This window comes from Trichomonas vaginalis, chromosome I (genome assembly GCF_026262505.1).
Source record: "Trichomonas vaginalis G3 chromosome I, whole genome shotgun sequence".
Classification (NCBI taxonomy): Eukaryota; Parabasalia; order Trichomonadida; family Trichomonadidae; genus Trichomonas; species Trichomonas vaginalis.
Window position 1 is genome coordinate 9132013 of NC_067203.1, and position 17322 is coordinate 9149334.

The 17322-nt window shown below is 32.4% G+C and overlaps 7 protein-coding genes across 7 annotated transcripts, besides 2 other annotated features; 4 read left to right on the top strand and 3 right to left on the bottom strand.

Annotated features, from left to right (window-relative positions):
- Window positions 1-111: 111 nt before the first annotated feature.
- Window positions 112-1191, top strand: TVAGG3_0955990 (spectrin binding; the record flags this gene model as incomplete). The annotated part of the gene is made up of 1 exon (XM_001582900.1): window positions 112-1191. One exon carries the CDS (start codon window positions 112-114, stop codon window positions 1189-1191), a length of 1080 nt encoding a protein of 359 aa, XP_001582950.1.
- Window positions 1192-2863: 1672 nt separating this feature from the next.
- Window positions 2864-3250, bottom strand: TVAGG3_0956000 (protein ubiquitination; the record flags this gene model as incomplete). Its single annotated transcript, XM_001582899.1, has 1 exon — window positions 2864-3250. The coding sequence occupies one exon, from the start codon at window positions 3248-3250 to the stop codon at window positions 2864-2866; it is 387 nt and encodes a 128-aa protein (XP_001582949.1).
- Window positions 3251-3293: 43 nt separating this feature from the next.
- Window positions 3294-3433: a mobile genetic element.
- A 2998-nt stretch (window positions 3434-6431) lies between these two features.
- Window positions 6432-8761, bottom strand: TVAGG3_0956020 (DNA replication licensing factor MCM family member family; the record flags this gene model as incomplete). The annotated part of the gene is made up of 1 exon (XM_001582898.1): window positions 6488-8746. The coding sequence occupies one exon, from the start codon at window positions 8744-8746 to the stop codon at window positions 6488-6490; it is 2259 nt and encodes a 752-aa protein (XP_001582948.1).
- A 167-nt stretch (window positions 8762-8928) lies between these two features.
- On the bottom strand, window positions 8929-9502 carry TVAGG3_0956030 (N-terminal peptidyl-methionine acetylation; the record flags this gene model as incomplete). Its single annotated transcript, XM_001582897.1, has 1 exon — window positions 8944-9483. The coding sequence occupies one exon, from the start codon at window positions 9481-9483 to the stop codon at window positions 8944-8946; it is 540 nt and encodes a 179-aa protein (XP_001582947.1).
- Window positions 9503-9535: 33 nt separating this feature from the next.
- Window positions 9536-10520, top strand: TVAGG3_0956040 (vesicle docking involved in exocytosis; the record flags this gene model as incomplete). Its single annotated transcript, XM_001582896.1, has 1 exon — window positions 9900-10451. One exon carries the CDS (start codon window positions 9900-9902, stop codon window positions 10449-10451), a length of 552 nt encoding a protein of 183 aa, XP_001582946.1.
- A 3524-nt stretch (window positions 10521-14044) lies between these two features.
- TVAGG3_0956050 (kinase-related family) lies at window positions 14045-15529 on the top strand (the record flags this gene model as incomplete). Its single annotated transcript, XM_001582895.1, has 1 exon — window positions 14045-15529. The coding sequence occupies one exon, from the start codon at window positions 14045-14047 to the stop codon at window positions 15527-15529; it is 1485 nt and encodes a 494-aa protein (XP_001582945.1).
- A 2-nt stretch (window positions 15530-15531) lies between these two features.
- On the top strand, window positions 15532-15996 carry TVAGG3_0956060 (protein of unknown function, DUF4106 family; the record flags this gene model as incomplete). Its single annotated transcript, XM_001582894.1, has 1 exon — window positions 15532-15996. The coding sequence occupies one exon, from the start codon at window positions 15532-15534 to the stop codon at window positions 15994-15996; it is 465 nt and encodes a 154-aa protein (XP_001582944.1).
- Window positions 15997-16359: 363 nt separating this feature from the next.
- Window positions 16360-17322: part of a mobile genetic element that runs on past the window's edge.

The following is a 17322-nucleotide window of genomic DNA, read 5'->3' on the forward strand; positions in this document are numbered from 1 at the left end:
GAAGCGGGCTTATTTAGAATTGGGAAATACCCACCGTTATTTCTCCAAACGAGATCCTATACTTAATACTTTGTCCCCCACCACCTCTATCAAAAAAAATTATAAATTTTAATGAGTCAAAGTATTGGTCAAAATTTCGAATATATTGGTGCTCATATCAAAGATTATATTAAAGATAATACTCCGTTTAACACATTCGAGATCGAAGACATCAAAAGAATCATGAAATACTCTTCATTTAGTTGTGAAGATTTCAACACTCTTCTTGAAGAATCACATTCACATGTTTCATCAAACAGATTGTACAGATGCACTCGAAATGCTAATATTTCAATCAAGAACATCGACGAAGCCATTTCAACACTTAAAACAGTTCAAAAATACATGAAACTTGGACTCTTAAGAAGTATTATTGACATATTCTATCAAATCCAGAATGATCAATCCGAATCAACAAATAAAATCTCAAAACATCAAACAAAGTTAAATCAAATTCAAAACGAAAAAGAAAATCTTTCTAAAGAAGTAGAATCTCTTCAATCAGAAATCAAAATATTAAAAGTAAACGATTTACCAAATGAATTCATCTCCAAAATTTCAAAACTTAAAAATTCCGAAGAATTTTATGAAATCTACAACTTCTTTGTTGAAATTTCAGAAAACGGAAGTCAACAAATGATGTCTAAAGCATTCGAAGAAGGACTTTGGCAAAAACAAAATGAGAATTACCCCTATGGAAATGTTCTTCATGAAGCATCATATCAAGGAAATCTTCAACTTGTTAAATCTCTTATTGAAAGTGGATGTGACAAAGAAATAACTAATAATTATCAATGTACTGCTCTCCACTGGGCATCATTAAATGGTAAACTTGAAGTTGTTCAATATCTTATCTCAGTTGGAGCTAATAAAGAAGCAAAGAATAATTATGGATGGACTCCACTCATTGCTTCATCATTAAGTGGTAAACTTGAAGTTGTTCAATATCTTATCTCAGTTGGAGCTAATAAAGATGCAAAGAATAGTGATGGAGAAACTCCACTCATTTTGGCATCATCTAAAGGTCATCTTGAAGTTGTTCAATATCTTATCTCAGTTGGCGCTAATAAAGAAGCAAAGAATAATGATGGACAAACAGCACTATCAGTTTCAAAAGATAAAGTTAGAGAATATTTATTATCTGTTGAATAAAAAATCGTTTCATATTACATTTTAAAAGAAAGAATTAATTCTTAAATTATAAGAATAAAAATTGATGTTATTTTGTAAACCAATCGTATTTCAACCACAGTTCATTTTCGTTAAAGTAAATCTTAATAATAACTTGATTACTAGAGATTGGAAACCGATGTTCAATACACTATATTAATCAATGTTGAAAACGGGACAAATTGGTTAATCTTACATGAATCATCATTGACTTCAATCTGAAAATTATTTGAATGTAAATATTGTAAGTAAGGCAGTATTTTCAGCCAACACAAACAAGATTTTAGTATTTTGACTTCTAGAAATCTTGTAAAAATCAAATCAGAACCTTCGCCATCAATCATAAAATTTTCATCTTCTGATGTAGCAGAAATTTCGAAGTTCCATATATCACCTTTATAATGAGAAAATCTAGTAACTCCGAGCTCAGAAAACGATGCCTTCAAACCATCAAAGGATTGAGATGAGAAACTATCTTCATGTTCAATATATACTGATCCAGTGGTAAAGGCTGAAAATAATAATAAGGAAAATCGAATTGTAGTGAAGGAAGATGGAACATTTGAATTTTAAAAATTTTTGGACTATCCATTCAATGAAAAATTCTTCATGTATCAATGTTCAAAAATCATGAAAAAACTCTTCATGTATCAATATACATGGCTTTTTTTATTAGGATGAAAAAGTTTATAATTTTAATCCCTTGAAATATTCATTAATGATCTTGTGATAAAATCTATTTTTATATTTTTACTAATTCACCTTTGAAATCAAAAATATTAATCATTAAATAATCACAATTGTTTGAATTCTTTCCTGTTTGAGTTAATTTGAAAGATACAAAATATTCGTTTGTTTCAAGTGGAAATTCTTGGATTCCTTTTAGTGTAAATTCATAATATTTATCATTATCTAATACAACAGTTGTTCCATCTTCTTTGATTCCTTCTAACTTCCATCTCCTCAATAAACAACTATCATACGTAATTCTAGATTGTAACGTATAAGATGTTGGTTTTAATTTATATCCTTTTAGATCAGCTTTTATCCATGAATTAGGATAACTACAAGTATAGAAATCAACATCATTTCGATAAGAATTTATATATGATAAACTTCTATTTTGAATAGATGAAGCTGTAAATTTCATTTTAATTTCTTCGGAAATTTCTTCAAAATGAGATTCATAAGCACAAATAGAGTTATCTGATATTGTAAATTGATTGTTAATTAAAGGTTTTTCGAATGATGAAATAGGTTCATTTGAGATTTCAATACTTTCTCGAAGATTTGAATGAGAATTCTTTAATGTTTCGTTATATATAGAAAGAAGAACTCTTTCGAATGAATGCTCAATACAAAAATTATAAATTATGTCATAAGTTCCTCGTGAACAAAATGTAAGTTTGATGTATCTAAATAAGTCAAACAATGTATCATTCTGTTTGCAGATTGATAAAAGTAAAAGAGATAAATGATCTTCGTTGTCGATCTTTAATTCGTCTGAGGTAATGATTTTTTCACAAAATTCATAGCCATTTTTTGCGAAGTGTTCAATGATATCTTTGTCATCTAAACAATATAAATGTGATGAAATGAATCTAATGCATTCGTTTTCTGCTATAATATCATTTTCAAAAACTGCAATTTCATACTATTCAAAAACGTTTTCTTTTGTAATAGATTTGTCTAATTTAACATGTTTTGTATATAATTGTATGAATAATTGATTTCCAAAATGTTTTCCAATTTCAAATATATCATGATAATGTGATTCATCTTCTTCAAAGTCAAGTTTTCCTGTTTCAAGAAACTCTGAAAGTATATCAATTGAATCTTCACATTTGAGATCTAGATTTACTTCATATGATGACATCGATTTATTAATTAAAAATTTTTCTTGGATTAAATCTGAAAAACAAACTGCAGATGACTTCTTTGTTTTGATTATTCGACCATTAATATTGATATTAAATCGTCCACACTCTGTTAGAATGCCAACACGCTTTAATTCTTTGCATGATTTCGTTATTTGAACCATGAGGAAAAAAAAATAAAAAAAATTAATTTTTTTAGTCTATTAAGGGTGCCCTATAGACGATAGACCACCCTCAGAAAAGCACTTTTAAGGCTATTATATTGAGAACTAGAATCTGGATAATCCATTCATTCGAGTTCTAATAAGGTTAATTTTGTGATGTTTACATTATCGTTATAGGGCACCCTTAAACAAAATAAAGACTCGAATACTCTTAAGGTATTGTCACATTCTTTTATAGGCTTAATTCAAACCCAAAAACTTGATACTTGATTAAAAAAAATTGTGCAAATCATGTTAACTTTAATACATGAAGTTCAATTGGATTCATTTTTCACAACAGCTATGATTTCCCAGTTATAGATAATCTCCGGATGATATTAATTTGATATTTCTAAGAATTAATATATTATTTTCGCTCAAATTAATTTCTGAGTTTGATGTGTTTAAGATTCACATGCTTCGATGTCTCCCTCGTCATCTTATTGGATCTAATCGTCTTAGTGTTTGAAGAACTTATATGACCAAATTAGATTCAATAAGATGACGAGGAAGCGAAAGAGGCAAATAGGGGTTTCTTGTGAATGAAAAGAGTCTCTCTTCCATGCGGAGACATATTTCTGCATCTTTTGAGCCGATCTAACACATTTTATTGTGAACTAAACGTTGTATTGGTCGCTAAATCTATTATATAATACTATAAGTTCTATGATCTTTATCTTGTTAGAACCAATCATGACGATACCAGATCCCAAAATTTATAAATATATAATATATTAAAGGTATGAATTATAATAGTGCCTATAACATTTGAAACTTTTGTGAAAATTACAACTGTATCCTCTGGAATGTTGTAAATTTTCGAAGATTATAACAATGCCAGAGTCTAGACTTAGCGGAAAAAGTTCTATGTTAGCAGACTCTTGAAAATGAAGCTTTTTTCCATCACTATCATAACTTTTATAATTTCCACTCTGAAGGATATACCCGCTTACATTAGAGTTTATATTTTTGGATGCAGAATAGCGAATAGAGATGATTTTACTAGATGTTTATGAGAATTGATTTGTCAGTTCACTTCCATCTGTGCCGATATAGAGATTATTGTTATTAATCAATTATTGACGTCGAATTAAATGAGATGTGAATGCTATCAGTGATATAGTAATAGTTTGGTAACCGGATTCATCAAGTGCTTTATTAACAACTTCCATCAGCAGATACATCCAGTTTTCATTTGAATTTCTGTTCATCTAAAACTAAGTCTTTGCATTCTTCTATAATGAGTGTTTCAATTCCTGTGTGCTTCTTTTATATCCGCAATAAATTTTGAGTGGTAACAATTAAGCACCATATTAACTATACATTTATAATATAGGGTGTCCGGAAATATAGTTAGCATCAACCTAAATAAAATAGATAATGCATTTATACTCAAATATTAATTAATGGATTGAGCATTAGCTATATCTGTTTTGAATATGGCCGCTAAGTCTCTTTTAGATAGTGAGATAATCGATTTTTAATTTTTTGGATCTCATGTCTTTTTAACCAATTTTTTGATGAATTTTATATTAGTCTATCTAATCTTATATTTTTATTCTTTGAGAGCTTATAAATAGATCACTGTATTTGCAATTAATAATAATATTTTTACAGTTCAATTGTTTTGAATAATTCTAATATACTTTCCAATTATAAAGAGATTATTAATTTATACGAACATAATGCAAGATATAAATGAGATGTGAATTCTATCAGCGATGTAATAATAACTATGATATTCAGATTTATCAAGTGTTTTATTAACAATTTCTAAAAATAGATTTCATCTTTGAAACTGACTATTGATTTCAATATAATATACTCCAAGGTCGAAAGTATCGTATGGAAAATAAATTTTATGATCAATAACTTCAGATAAATATATTTGACGAAAATTGTCGCTAAATATCGCATAAGCTCCATTTTCAATATCATCAGGAGTCTTAATTGGTGTTGTACTTCCTTTGGATATATTAACATAATCTAGACTTAATGTATTCTGTGTATCGCATAAAGGATGATCTAGAGAAACAATCCACTTAGAAAAAAGATATGCTTCAAAATCGGATTTGGAACTTAACAGAAATCGATCAAATTTAAAAAGGATTGTATAGTTCTTATCATCTTTTTCTATATAACAAAAATTTGCGCCTGTATTGAAATTTTCTGCGTAGGAATTATTTGAAATTTCACAATCTGTAATTTCAATGTTTGATATTGGGACTTTGACTTGAACATTTAATTGTATCCCATAATTAGCACTGCCAGTGTTGTTATATACAAAATACTCTGTTTCTGATAAACTGTCAGTTCTTTTTTCACATAAGATTTGAATGTCATGTATAATATTTCTTTGACATTTTGTAATGTCAATAGAAAAGGTATCATTGTTAATATCAAGTATTGACTTGTAATAAATTTCATCGAGTTTGTAAAATCGCTTGAGAGCATAAATAAATAGAGACATTAATGCGTGATATAGGCAATAACGAAATTCGACTTAAAAGTTATAGATTTTTAGCGCGCAAATCTAAACTTAAGGGTCCATGGCCCGGCCAAGCGAAGGCTATCGTTTAATTTCAGAATTTATATGGCAATGCCCATATCTAATTATAGATTCTGATTTGATATGGGCATTGCCATATATACTGTTTTTAATACATTTTTTTGGATTTCGTTAACCATAAAGCCCTAAAAAATCCATTCAAGGTGAAGACGATAACGATAATTCTCATTTTAGCATTCAATTTTTGAATAGTATTGAAAATGTACCGTTAGCCCTTAAGTGCACTAGACTTTAACTGTGACTGGAACTTCGCGTTCATCATCTCTGAAAAATGTTGTGTCGATTAACTATAAATTATTTCACCACATTTAACAAGTTAGATTACATCGCAAACAGGGTTTTGTGAGTTAAAGATGACATCGCAGATATAACAATAAAAAACATCGATTAGTGTGTTGTTGTACTTCCTTTGGATATTTTAACTAACAGCAATGCCATCAGAAGTGAATGTAATCAGTGATGTAATAATAGCTAATATAATCGGATTTAACAGCAGATATATCCTGTTTTATTAACCATGATCATGATTTAAAATATATGAAAAGAATATATAGTTTCTCTATTCTAATTATTTAATAAAAAAAATTTATTTGGTTGATAAGTAAATTATACAATTTTAGCTTTATAAGTTATTTCCTTAGTATTGCTGCCTTTGTTGGTCTTGAATTCTCGTAAACTAAATGAACAACATCATCTTGTTCAAGTGATGTTAAAGCATCTAAGATTTCCTGTTCACTAGTTTCAGCTTCACCTCTTTTAACTCTAATGTTTGTAATAATTTGAGCAACAGAAACCATTCCTTCGAATGTAGAAAGGAATCTTGTGATTTCGTTACCCAAAACAGTGAGACGCTTTCTCTTCTCACTTGATGTACCAGAGTTAAGGATATCCATATCAATCAAACCAGTTGTTGGATCAGTAGCAGACTGATGCAAAGCTTCTTTCATCAAATCCAAAGCGACATCGACGTCCTTTTCTTCAACAATTTCAGACAATCTCATCTTAGCCCATGCTTCAGCAATTCTGATGCAGGACTGCAATTGTCTTGTTGTTGCTGAGATGACATTCTTTCCACCAGCGTTTCTCATGTCAATATATCCTTGCTCAAGTCTTTTGGCTGCCTTATCTGTAAGCATTGGCAAACAGTTTTCTTTGGCGTAAGCAATATATTCAGAGAGTTGCTGTGGAGGAATAGGTGTAGACAATTCATCGCGTGTTGTATACAAACCAATGATGTGTCTTGCGAGCTGCTGATCTCTTATCTCTGAAACATGATCCAAGACCAAATAAATGAGATCGAAACGAGATAAAAGTGTTGGTGGCAACTGGATGTTTTCAACAACAGAAAGTTTGGAGTTGTATGAAGAATCTCTTGGGTTTGCACATGCAACAATAGCTGCACGAGCGTTCAATGATGTAACAATACCTGCTTTAGCAATTGAGATTGTTTGTTGCTCCATGACTTCGTGCAAAACTGATCTTGCTGAATCATCCATTTTATCGAATTCATCAATGCAGCAAACACCTCTGTCAGAGAGTACTAAAGCGCCACTTTCTAAAACAAACTCTCCTGATTCAGTGTCTCTGACAACTGAAGCTGTTAAACCAACGGCACTTGAGCCTTTGCCACTTGTATACAAACCACGAGGAGCGATCTTATGAGTGTACTGGATCAACTGTGATTTTGCAGTGGCTGGATCACCGACTAACAAGATGTTGATGTCTCCTCTTGTTTTAGAAACAGCGCCGCCGAAAAGAAGACAAAGAAGACCTTTCTTCTGTTCTTCCATTTCCCAGATACTTGGAGCGAAACTTTTGATGAGTTTATCATAGATTTCTGGGTCTTTGCTCAATACAATGCATCTGTCTTCTTTGGCCTTCTTTTGGGCTGCTGTTAATGTGGCTTCGTTAAATCCGTTAAGATCTTCGTTCTCAATTGCTCTGTCGAGATTCTTCTTGATATGAACAACATCGATATATGTTCTGTAAACACTATGCAGTGTTCTAACTCGAGGATTAATACGGGCTGGCATCGCACGCCAAATTCCGGTCAAAATAACTCTGTCACCTGGCTTAGCATAATCAACAAGCTCCTCGAATACAATGGCTCCGACAGTTTGTGGAGTTTCTCCTTGAGGAATTGTTTCGGGAGATTCTTGTAATTTGATATGCTGACGGTCTGTAAAGATTGAAAGGTTGTGCTCCATCTCGAGCGTGTCGTTCTTCTTGCATCCTGGACATTGTGCTGGTGTTTCGACTTTGCCGTTTGCAACTGGAACGGATAAGACGTGTTTGCATGCTCTGCATCTAAAAGTGGCCTGAGAAAGATCTGGAATAACAGGAGAAGAGCGAGTAATCATACCGCGGACAGATACAAGTCGATCAATATCAGTTGGATGTAATTCTCGAATGGATTTTGTCTCTAATAAGTTATAAGGACGTACTTGGACTTCATTAACATGTTCATTATCTGCTGTGTTGATTGCCTGGAACATTTCTTTAATAACAGAATCGAAGATTTGAATCATTTCGAGTGGAAAGGCAACAATTTGGTGGTAAAGGGATTCTTGATGCTTGAAGACATGCTGCATATCAACATTAAGGTTGTATTCTTGGATAACATTCATTTCTCGAATCTTGGTGAAATATAAGCCTTCTTCTTCATTTTCATCAAGTTTAAACTTAGTAACAAACGATCTAATTTCGTTCGCTGCTGTTGGAACGTTAATGTTTGTACCATAGGCGACAGTTTGTGATAAATAAGATGAAGGTTCGGCCAAAAATGAAGATGATGGGATTGTAGCTGGCTCAGAGAAGTTATCATCAACATGGACTTGCGAAGCATTATCCTGAGATTGTGTATCTTGTGTATCTCGGGGTTCAGACATGTTTTTAAACTCAAAAACGTGACGAATTTTAGAAATAGTAAACGTGCGAATGATTAAGGTTATTTTTAGTTTTCAGTTAATTCTATTGAGGTTAATAGAATTAAGACAGTTTAGATAATTGAATCACTCTATTTTTAAAGGTAAATTTTCAATTTTTTTGAATTTTTAAAAATATTTAGATTAGTAAAACATGTTTTTTAGTGCTTTATCTTCCAATCAAGCTCATCTGCTGTGACAGGTCTCGGTAGAGGAATCATAAATTTCTTTTTATCATCTCGCGGCATTGATTTTCTCATATCATAGCCATCTTCATTTAGAGTAGCATAGTAATTAATAATTGTCCGATAAAGTGTGTATCCCATCTTGTTATACATGGTTTGAGCAGAGTGATTCGTTGGTCTGACGAACAAATCAACAAATTGTGCTTTAAAGTATTCATCGGAAGCTTTTTCGAGCAATCCCATTAAAAGAGTAGCTAAACCAGTACGTCTGTTATCCTCAGCGATTGTAACAGCGGTAACATGGCCTTTTTCTTCACCTTTTGTTGAGGTATCAGCCTGACCAATGATGTAGCCTACAATATTACCATCATTATTGCGAGTTGTCCAAGCAAGTTCGGGCCAAAGAATTGTATAATACATATAGAACGGAATTGAGTATGTTTCTGTCCATGGGTCAATATTTACGCGGCTGTAATGCCAGATATCATCAAGACTCCATCGATTAATACTAACCATTTGTAATTTTGGAAATTTCGACGATTATTGTAAAATTTTGTTACTGAAATTTTGCAAATTCATACAAAATTCACAATTTGTATTATAATGATTCAACTCACGAGCTTTTCGGCATCAAAGATAAGCAGTTAGTCTTCGACGGGTGTACAGATTAATTTTCGCTGCATTTGCTTTTTACAGACATTACAAAGAAGCTTAATGCCCTTAAACTGACAGCAGATAGCATTAAGTCTCAACCTGCCGACATTTCGGACTTCCACGAGAAGATTGCGAAGGTATCTCGTGGTCAAGAAGAAAAAACTCGTATTGCAGAGCATGTCAACATTCTAGAAGCCATCCAAGACAAAGTCAATGGCAAAAAGTTGTCATTAACACAACTAGAACAGGTTGTTGTCACAGATAACGATTCTCAACAGATGCTTGATCTTGTTTTACAAGCTATCAGGAATCCAACAACATCAGAAGAAGATGCACTTCGACTTTCACTTATTTACTCACTGCATTTTGATGGCCAAGGCATTGATCAAATTGATAACGCTTTAGGTGAAAGATTTGTTGCCGATTCTAAGCGTTTCTTATTACAGAAGATCAATGAGTATGCCGGCTCACTCAAGCGAGGTGGTGATGATGAGTTATTCGGCAACAAATCTAAGATGGCGCAATTATTAAAGACAGTTAAGAGCTTCAAACAAGCTAATGAGGACCAATACGATCTATTCAAGTCATTGGTTTTCCGATTGATAAAGAAGATCTCAGAGGGACAGCTCAAAGAAGAAACTTATCCATTTGTTCAGAAAAACAACATGTGCTCCGTCAAACCATCTAAAGTTATCATCTTCGTTGCAGGGGGAGTCACATACGAAGAAGCACGTGTTGCAGGACTCTTGTCTACAAAAGATTTCGAAGTCATCGTTGGAGGAACAGACGTTATCAACGCCAAGCAATTCATAGAATACGAACTCTTATAAAATACTTTCTTAAACAGTTATTTATTAAAAATATTCTATTATTTAATAAATAATATTTTAAAAATTAAAATTAAAAATCATTAAAATTCATATAGAAATGACATATTATATTTAAATTGTTCTAAAATATCTCAGATTTTGCAAAGTCATCAAAAAATTAGAGTATATTCATAAATTAGAAAGTTCTAACAATGAATATTGTTTTATAGAAAGAGAAAATATCAATTTTTGAATTATGCATATTTAGTCATGAGAAAAATACTCATATGACTGAATGGTGAAAGAACATTCATTAATCATCTTGTTATAAAGTCTATTTTTATATTTTTATTAACTCACCTTTGAAATCAAAAATTTGAACTATTAAATTATCATAATTGGTTGAGTTCTTTCCTATTTGAGTTAATTTGAAAGATACAAAATATTCGTTTGTTTCAAGTGGAAATTCTTGGATTTCTTTTAGTTTAAATTCATAATATTTATCATTATCTAATACAACAGTTGTTCCATCTTCTTTGATTCCTTCTAACTTCCATCTCCTCAATAAATAACTATCAGACGTAATTCTAGATTGTAACATATAAGATGTTGGTTTTAATTTATATCCTTTTAGATCAGCTTTTATCCATGAATTAGGATAACTACAAGTATAGAAATCTACATCATTTCTATAAGAATTTATATCTGATAAACTTCTTCCACTACATACAGATGAAGCTGTAAATTCCATTTTAATTTCTTCAGAAGCTTTTAGAATGTTATAAGAACAAATAGAGTTATTTGATATTGTAAATTGTTTGTCAATTAAAGGTTTTTCGAATGATGAAATAGGTTCATTTGAGATTTCAATATTTTCTCGAAGATTTGAATGATAATTCTTTAATGTTTCGTTATATATAGAAAGAAGAACTCTTTCGAATGAATGCTCAATACAAAAATTATAAATTATGTCATATGTTTCTCGTGAACAAAATGTAAGTTTGATGTATCTAAATAAGTCAAACAATGTATCATTCTGTTTGCAAATTGATAAAAGTAAAAGAGATAAATGATCTTCGTTGTCGATCTTTAATTCGTCTGAGGTAATGATTTTTTCACAAAATTCATAGCCATTTTTTGCGAAGTGTTCAATGATATCTTTGTCATCTAAACAATATAAATGTGATGAAATGAATCTAATGCATTCGTTTTCTGTTATAATATCATTTTCAAAAACTGCAATTTCATACTATTCAAAAACGTTTTCTTTTGTAATAGATTTGTCTAATTTAACATGTTCTGTATATAATTGTATGAATAATTGATTTCCAAAATGTTTTCCAATTTCAAATATATCATGATAATGTGATTCATCTTCTTCAAAGTCAAGTTTTCCTGTTTCAAGAAACTCTGAAAGTATGTCAATTGAATTTTTACATTTGGGATCTAGATTTATTTGATATGATGATATTGATTTATTAATTAAAAATTTTTCTTGGATTAAATCTGAAAAACAAACTGCAGATGACTTCTTTGTTTTGATTATTCGACTATTAATATTGATATCAAATCGTCCACACTCTGTCAGAATGCCAACACGCTTTAATTCTTTGCATGATTTCGTTATTTGAACCATGATAAAAAAATTGGCATTGAATTTTGTATTTTTGACCATGGGATTTAGCTATCCCCAGATAGCTTCATTGAAGAAAATACAAGTTAGGTCGGGCGTAAATTACTGTAGAGGTAAGAATTCTATTGCAAATATCTTCACAAATCCCAAGATTTGTTCACATTTTATATTATTGCCATTATTAATGATCATTTTAGCGCTAATAGATGCAATTATAGCTATCAAATCCAGTAACATATACGTCAAGATCATAATATCAGCATTTTACATATTATTTTTAATTCTCAACGATTCAAAAGCAATTCATATGAAAATACAACGAAAATGTCTACCAGCCCTGTTCTTCGACTCATTTACGATAATGATAGCTCTTATAATCGAAGAAATTCCAATTTTTTATTTTGATATTTATAAAAGCAAGCTTCAGAGGATGCTGTTTTTCATTATTCCTCTAATACTAAGTGGTATAGATATCTGGAGCGCATACTTTTCAAAAAATTTCATTTTCCCATCTTCAGACGTTTTATATTTACAGAAAATTGCTTATTACGTAATCATTCTACATCAAAGATATCAATTCCCTACACTTAAAAGGTATGGAATTAATATTGTTTTGATAATTTTGACATGTGTAGTTTATTCACTGATTATTCCAATTATCTTTTACTATCATGGAAGTATTACAGCTAAACAGCGTGCAGCCTACGCTTTTGGCCTCTTGCTAATACCCTATCTTGTTAATTTTGATATTGTTATAATTGGCGGGTTTTCAAAGACTTTAGAGTTCCCATTCTTCCTTGCAAAGTTCATACTAATGATTATTAACTCAAATATTCGTCTTCTTCAAATTCATTTCCTTAATCTTCCTTTCAAGAATTTTTTGACATGGTATCTGATTATCTCTTGGATAATTTCAATAGTTCCTGTTGGAATTATTTACTATGAATTCAAAATTTTTGAATATTGGATCTATTTCGAATTTATTTATAATTTGATCATGATCAAAAAAAAAAGGTAGTGGGGCTTCCAGGCGCGTTGCGCCCTCTAGCCCCGAAGATGTTTAGTATAAATGAAGTTTTTATTCGGAGGGCTTCCAGGCGCGTTGCGCCCTCTAGCCCATAAGAAATTTTGCCCAAGACCCAAGAGGAGGACCGAACCCCAGCCGACCAGCCGGTGACAAAACCAAAACCGTTGTTATTGACATCATATTAATGGTGTCACTTTTTAAATGCCACTTTTCTGTCACTTTTCACAAATTATATATGTTTTCATGTTTTGTCACTTTTCACAAATTATATATGTTTTCATGTTTTGTCACTTTTCTGTCACTTTTCGGGTAAAAACATTTTTATTATTATATATAAATGAATTTTACAAAACCGCCGTTACCGTTCTTTGGAAATAAGAGTAGATGTCAAGATATTATATTGAGGTGAGTGGGGCTTTGGCTTTGGTTAGCGGTTGAGAATTGTTAATGTTTGAATTGTGGTTAACAGCGTTGGCTTCCATTAGATAAAAATGAACTGACCAAAAAAGACAGATATTTAAATATTTGAGATGAACCGTTTTTGTCAACGGTAACCCCCTCTATTTTTTATTTTATTTAATAGTTACCGTTGGGAAAAACGGTTTATCTCAAATATTGAATGAACTATAAACGTTTTTTGTTTTCTATATATACTTTTTTGTCCAACGGTAAAACTTTTCACACAACGGTTTTTGAGAGTCGTCGCTGTTGACTTTTTTGTAGAGCACTCAAAATAGTATAACTTTGTCCGGACAAGTAAGGGTCTATCGTCGCTACAGGAAAAGTTACAGGCGTTCCAAGGAAGTATACTTTGAGAAGCCTTTTCCCCCTTATAGAATGAGATAAGACGGTTATTTTACAAAACTGACAACACTTTGACCGAGTAGTTTTTTGTGCTGAACAAAAAGTGTCATATAAACATCTGTCAAAAACCGCTTTTTAACTTCACTTAAAATGCCACGTAAGCTACGTAATAATATACGTAAGAGGAAGGGAGCATTGAAACATCCAATAGTAAAACTGACACCACAACAACAGTTGCAACAACAAATGATGAATGACCCCACTATGTTGCAACAAATGTCAAGCAACCCTATGCTTTTAAACCGAGTTATTGGTGCACAGAGTGGAGGTTTAAGAGCGGCACTTTTAGCGAAAATGGCAGGCTATGGTGGAGCTGCAGACGGAACAGCTTATAACCCTCAAAGTCAAATGAATTTGAGTTCACTCAAAAATCAAATAACAGATGTCAAAAAGTCAAACATAGACATACAGAAACAAATAAGTGAAAACGAAAAGAAACTAGAATATGACAGACAGACAAAGAAACTAAATGAGTTAAACGTAAAGAAAAAGAAGAAAGAAGAACAACTGAAAGAACTAAGTACAGAGGAATATGCGAAAAAAGTGTCAGAAAAAGCAGCAGAAGTAGCAAAAATGGAACAAGATGTTATAAATTTGAAAAACCATACTACTCAATATAAAGTACTGAAAGATGAAGAGATAAAACAAAAAGCCATGAAGACATATATGGATAGCGATGAGTATAAAAAAGAAGTTGAAGCAAATGTAAAGGCAGAAAAACTTTTACAGTTGCAAAACCAAACCGTACAGTATGAAAACTTAGCACAAGAAAGTAAAAATAACGACGCAGCCATGCAAAAGGCAATGAAAAGTGCAGATATTATAAAAGCTAATAATGACTGGTTAGATGCCCAAGCCAACGCTAAAGCAGCCCAACTTATAGGGTCAATAAGGACAAAAATACAAGCGGATGAAGACAGTTCAAATGAAGCTTTAATGAATGCTGACTTTAAGAATGCCTTCGAAGCTCTTCATAGTAAGGTGAAACTAGTGAACGACTTCTCATCTGGAAAGAAACTGAAGTCTGAAGGTTTCGACAAAGAGTTAAGAGAAGTAGCACAAAATATGACGAAAATAACAGATGCAGCAACGAGACAGGCAGTTCAAAGTGCCTATGACGCCGTTAGAGCAGCTGTTGTGGAAAGTCAAGAAAAAGAGTTACAACAGACCAAAACAGACCTAGTAAATGCTTTCTTAAAAATGAAAAGTCAGGTAGGACATTATGCTGCAGATGGAACATATGTGCCAGCTGGTGGAACTTATATACCACCAAACCCTCCAAGAGAAGCACCTGCACCAGGACTACCTAAAACATTTACATCGTCACATGGAAAGCAACACAACAACAACAACCAACAGTTCAAAATCCAGCACCACAACAACAACCAACACAACAACCAACAGTTCAAAATCCAGCACCACAACAACAACCAAAACCAACAGTTCAAAACCCTGCACAACAACCACCTCCACAACCAGCACAGCAACCAACAGTTCAAAACCCTGCACAACAACAACCACAAACAGAGCAAGGACATAAAAGAAGTAGAGAACAAGGAAACCAAGAATTCTTAAAAATGCTTAAGGAAGATTATGGTTACCCAGATACTCTTGACTTTAGTGACAGATATAAAGAAGCTATTAGAAAGTTCAAGGAAGGAAATACTGACCCGAACCTATTTAGCTTTATGGTTCAGCATAAAATCGGATATAATCTCAAACCTGGAAAATACAAGCTCGCAAAGGGATATGATTTAATAGCATATCATCCAAATGACATGAATGAATTTACTCCGAGATATTTGATGTCAGAGCTAAATGATAATTCAACTCTCTTCATGAAACGCGTAAAAAATAGAGACGGAACGAAAGAAGAAAGGTTTATGAGTCCGGATGACTTAGATAGGGAACTTGTTAAAAACGGTCTCGGAATATATGAAATGCCACCAGATGAGGTACAAGAAACTCCACAGGAAGAAGTTCAGATACAACCAGGCATGGAAGAAATAGTTCAGCAACAACAGCTAGAAGAGCCTGAATGAAACGAACAAGTCCCTCCTTCGGAAACTAACTTCACAGAACTAGATGAAGATTTGGAACAGCCGAAAAATCTTGACCCTCAACAAGAGTATGAGGTGAATATGGAATCTTTCCAAGAGTCTAAGAAAAATTCGGCTGACATAGTAGAAGAATATCGAAAAATGTTCACCGACATACAAAAGACTCCAACATCAGATGAAAATATTCAGCATAGAATGGAAGTACTGAAAGAAAATGTACGCAAATACAATAATCCTTTTTACTTACGACCATATAACGTTCAATCTTTGGCTGAACTCGGTGAAAATAAAAGGTTAAATTTCAACAAAACATATAGAAATGAAACATTGTTTAAAGTTCATTCAGAACCTAACCAATATGGAAACAAACCTACTTTTGTTTCTGCAGACTATGGAACTACAATGAGATGGGGTCATAAAGCTAATCCGGATAGGTGGTTCATAAACTTACAACCTCAATTCCAAGAAGTTGTAGACGCAATGGAAGTGAATGGTGAACCAGATATAACTGGTATTTTCAGCGCGGCTTTAATGCCATTGAAAGATATGAAATATGCAGATATTTTGGACCAGTATGAAATGAACATGGCTGAGGGAAATATAACACCTGACGTTCTAGAACATTTATCTCAAAGAACTACACAGAACCATAGAGATGGTATATTGGTGAAGAGTTTAGAAAGAAAGTTAGGGAGAGAGAAGGAAGAGAACCTATTGTACATGACCTTGCAAACGAAAGTTTGCAAAATGTCATAAAAACTTACTTTGCAGACAATGAACTGAGATGGGATGAATATTTAAGAAAACTCAAATGGACAGTACCAAATGAAATGTTAGTATTGAAAAACATGTTCCATGACAAAATAAAACCAACTACAGAAATAAATGACGCAAGCCTGAAACGTTGGGTAAAAGCTTTCCCATTCACAAAAGATATTATTGGTTACATGGAAAGAAAACCAGAATGGCTACAAAAACATATATTTGGAAACGAGCTTATTCCATATGGACAAGCTCTGTTTGAAGAGCTTGAACCGGAAACTCAGGAAAGAGTCATGCAAACAATAAGCGAAGACTCAAATACAAACTATGACAAAATCTTTCTAGGATATAGGTTACCTGAGATGGGCGACCAGAGCCCAAAGGCAAAAAGGACATGGGAAATTTACAACATACTAGGGTGAACATGAGGCAAAGATGCTACAACTTGAAGCAGAGGGCAAGTTACCAAAAGCGACACCAAAGAAGAGAGAAGAGTAGAACAAAGTGAAAGTAGTGAAGAAGTAACTTCATCTAGTGAAAGTAGTG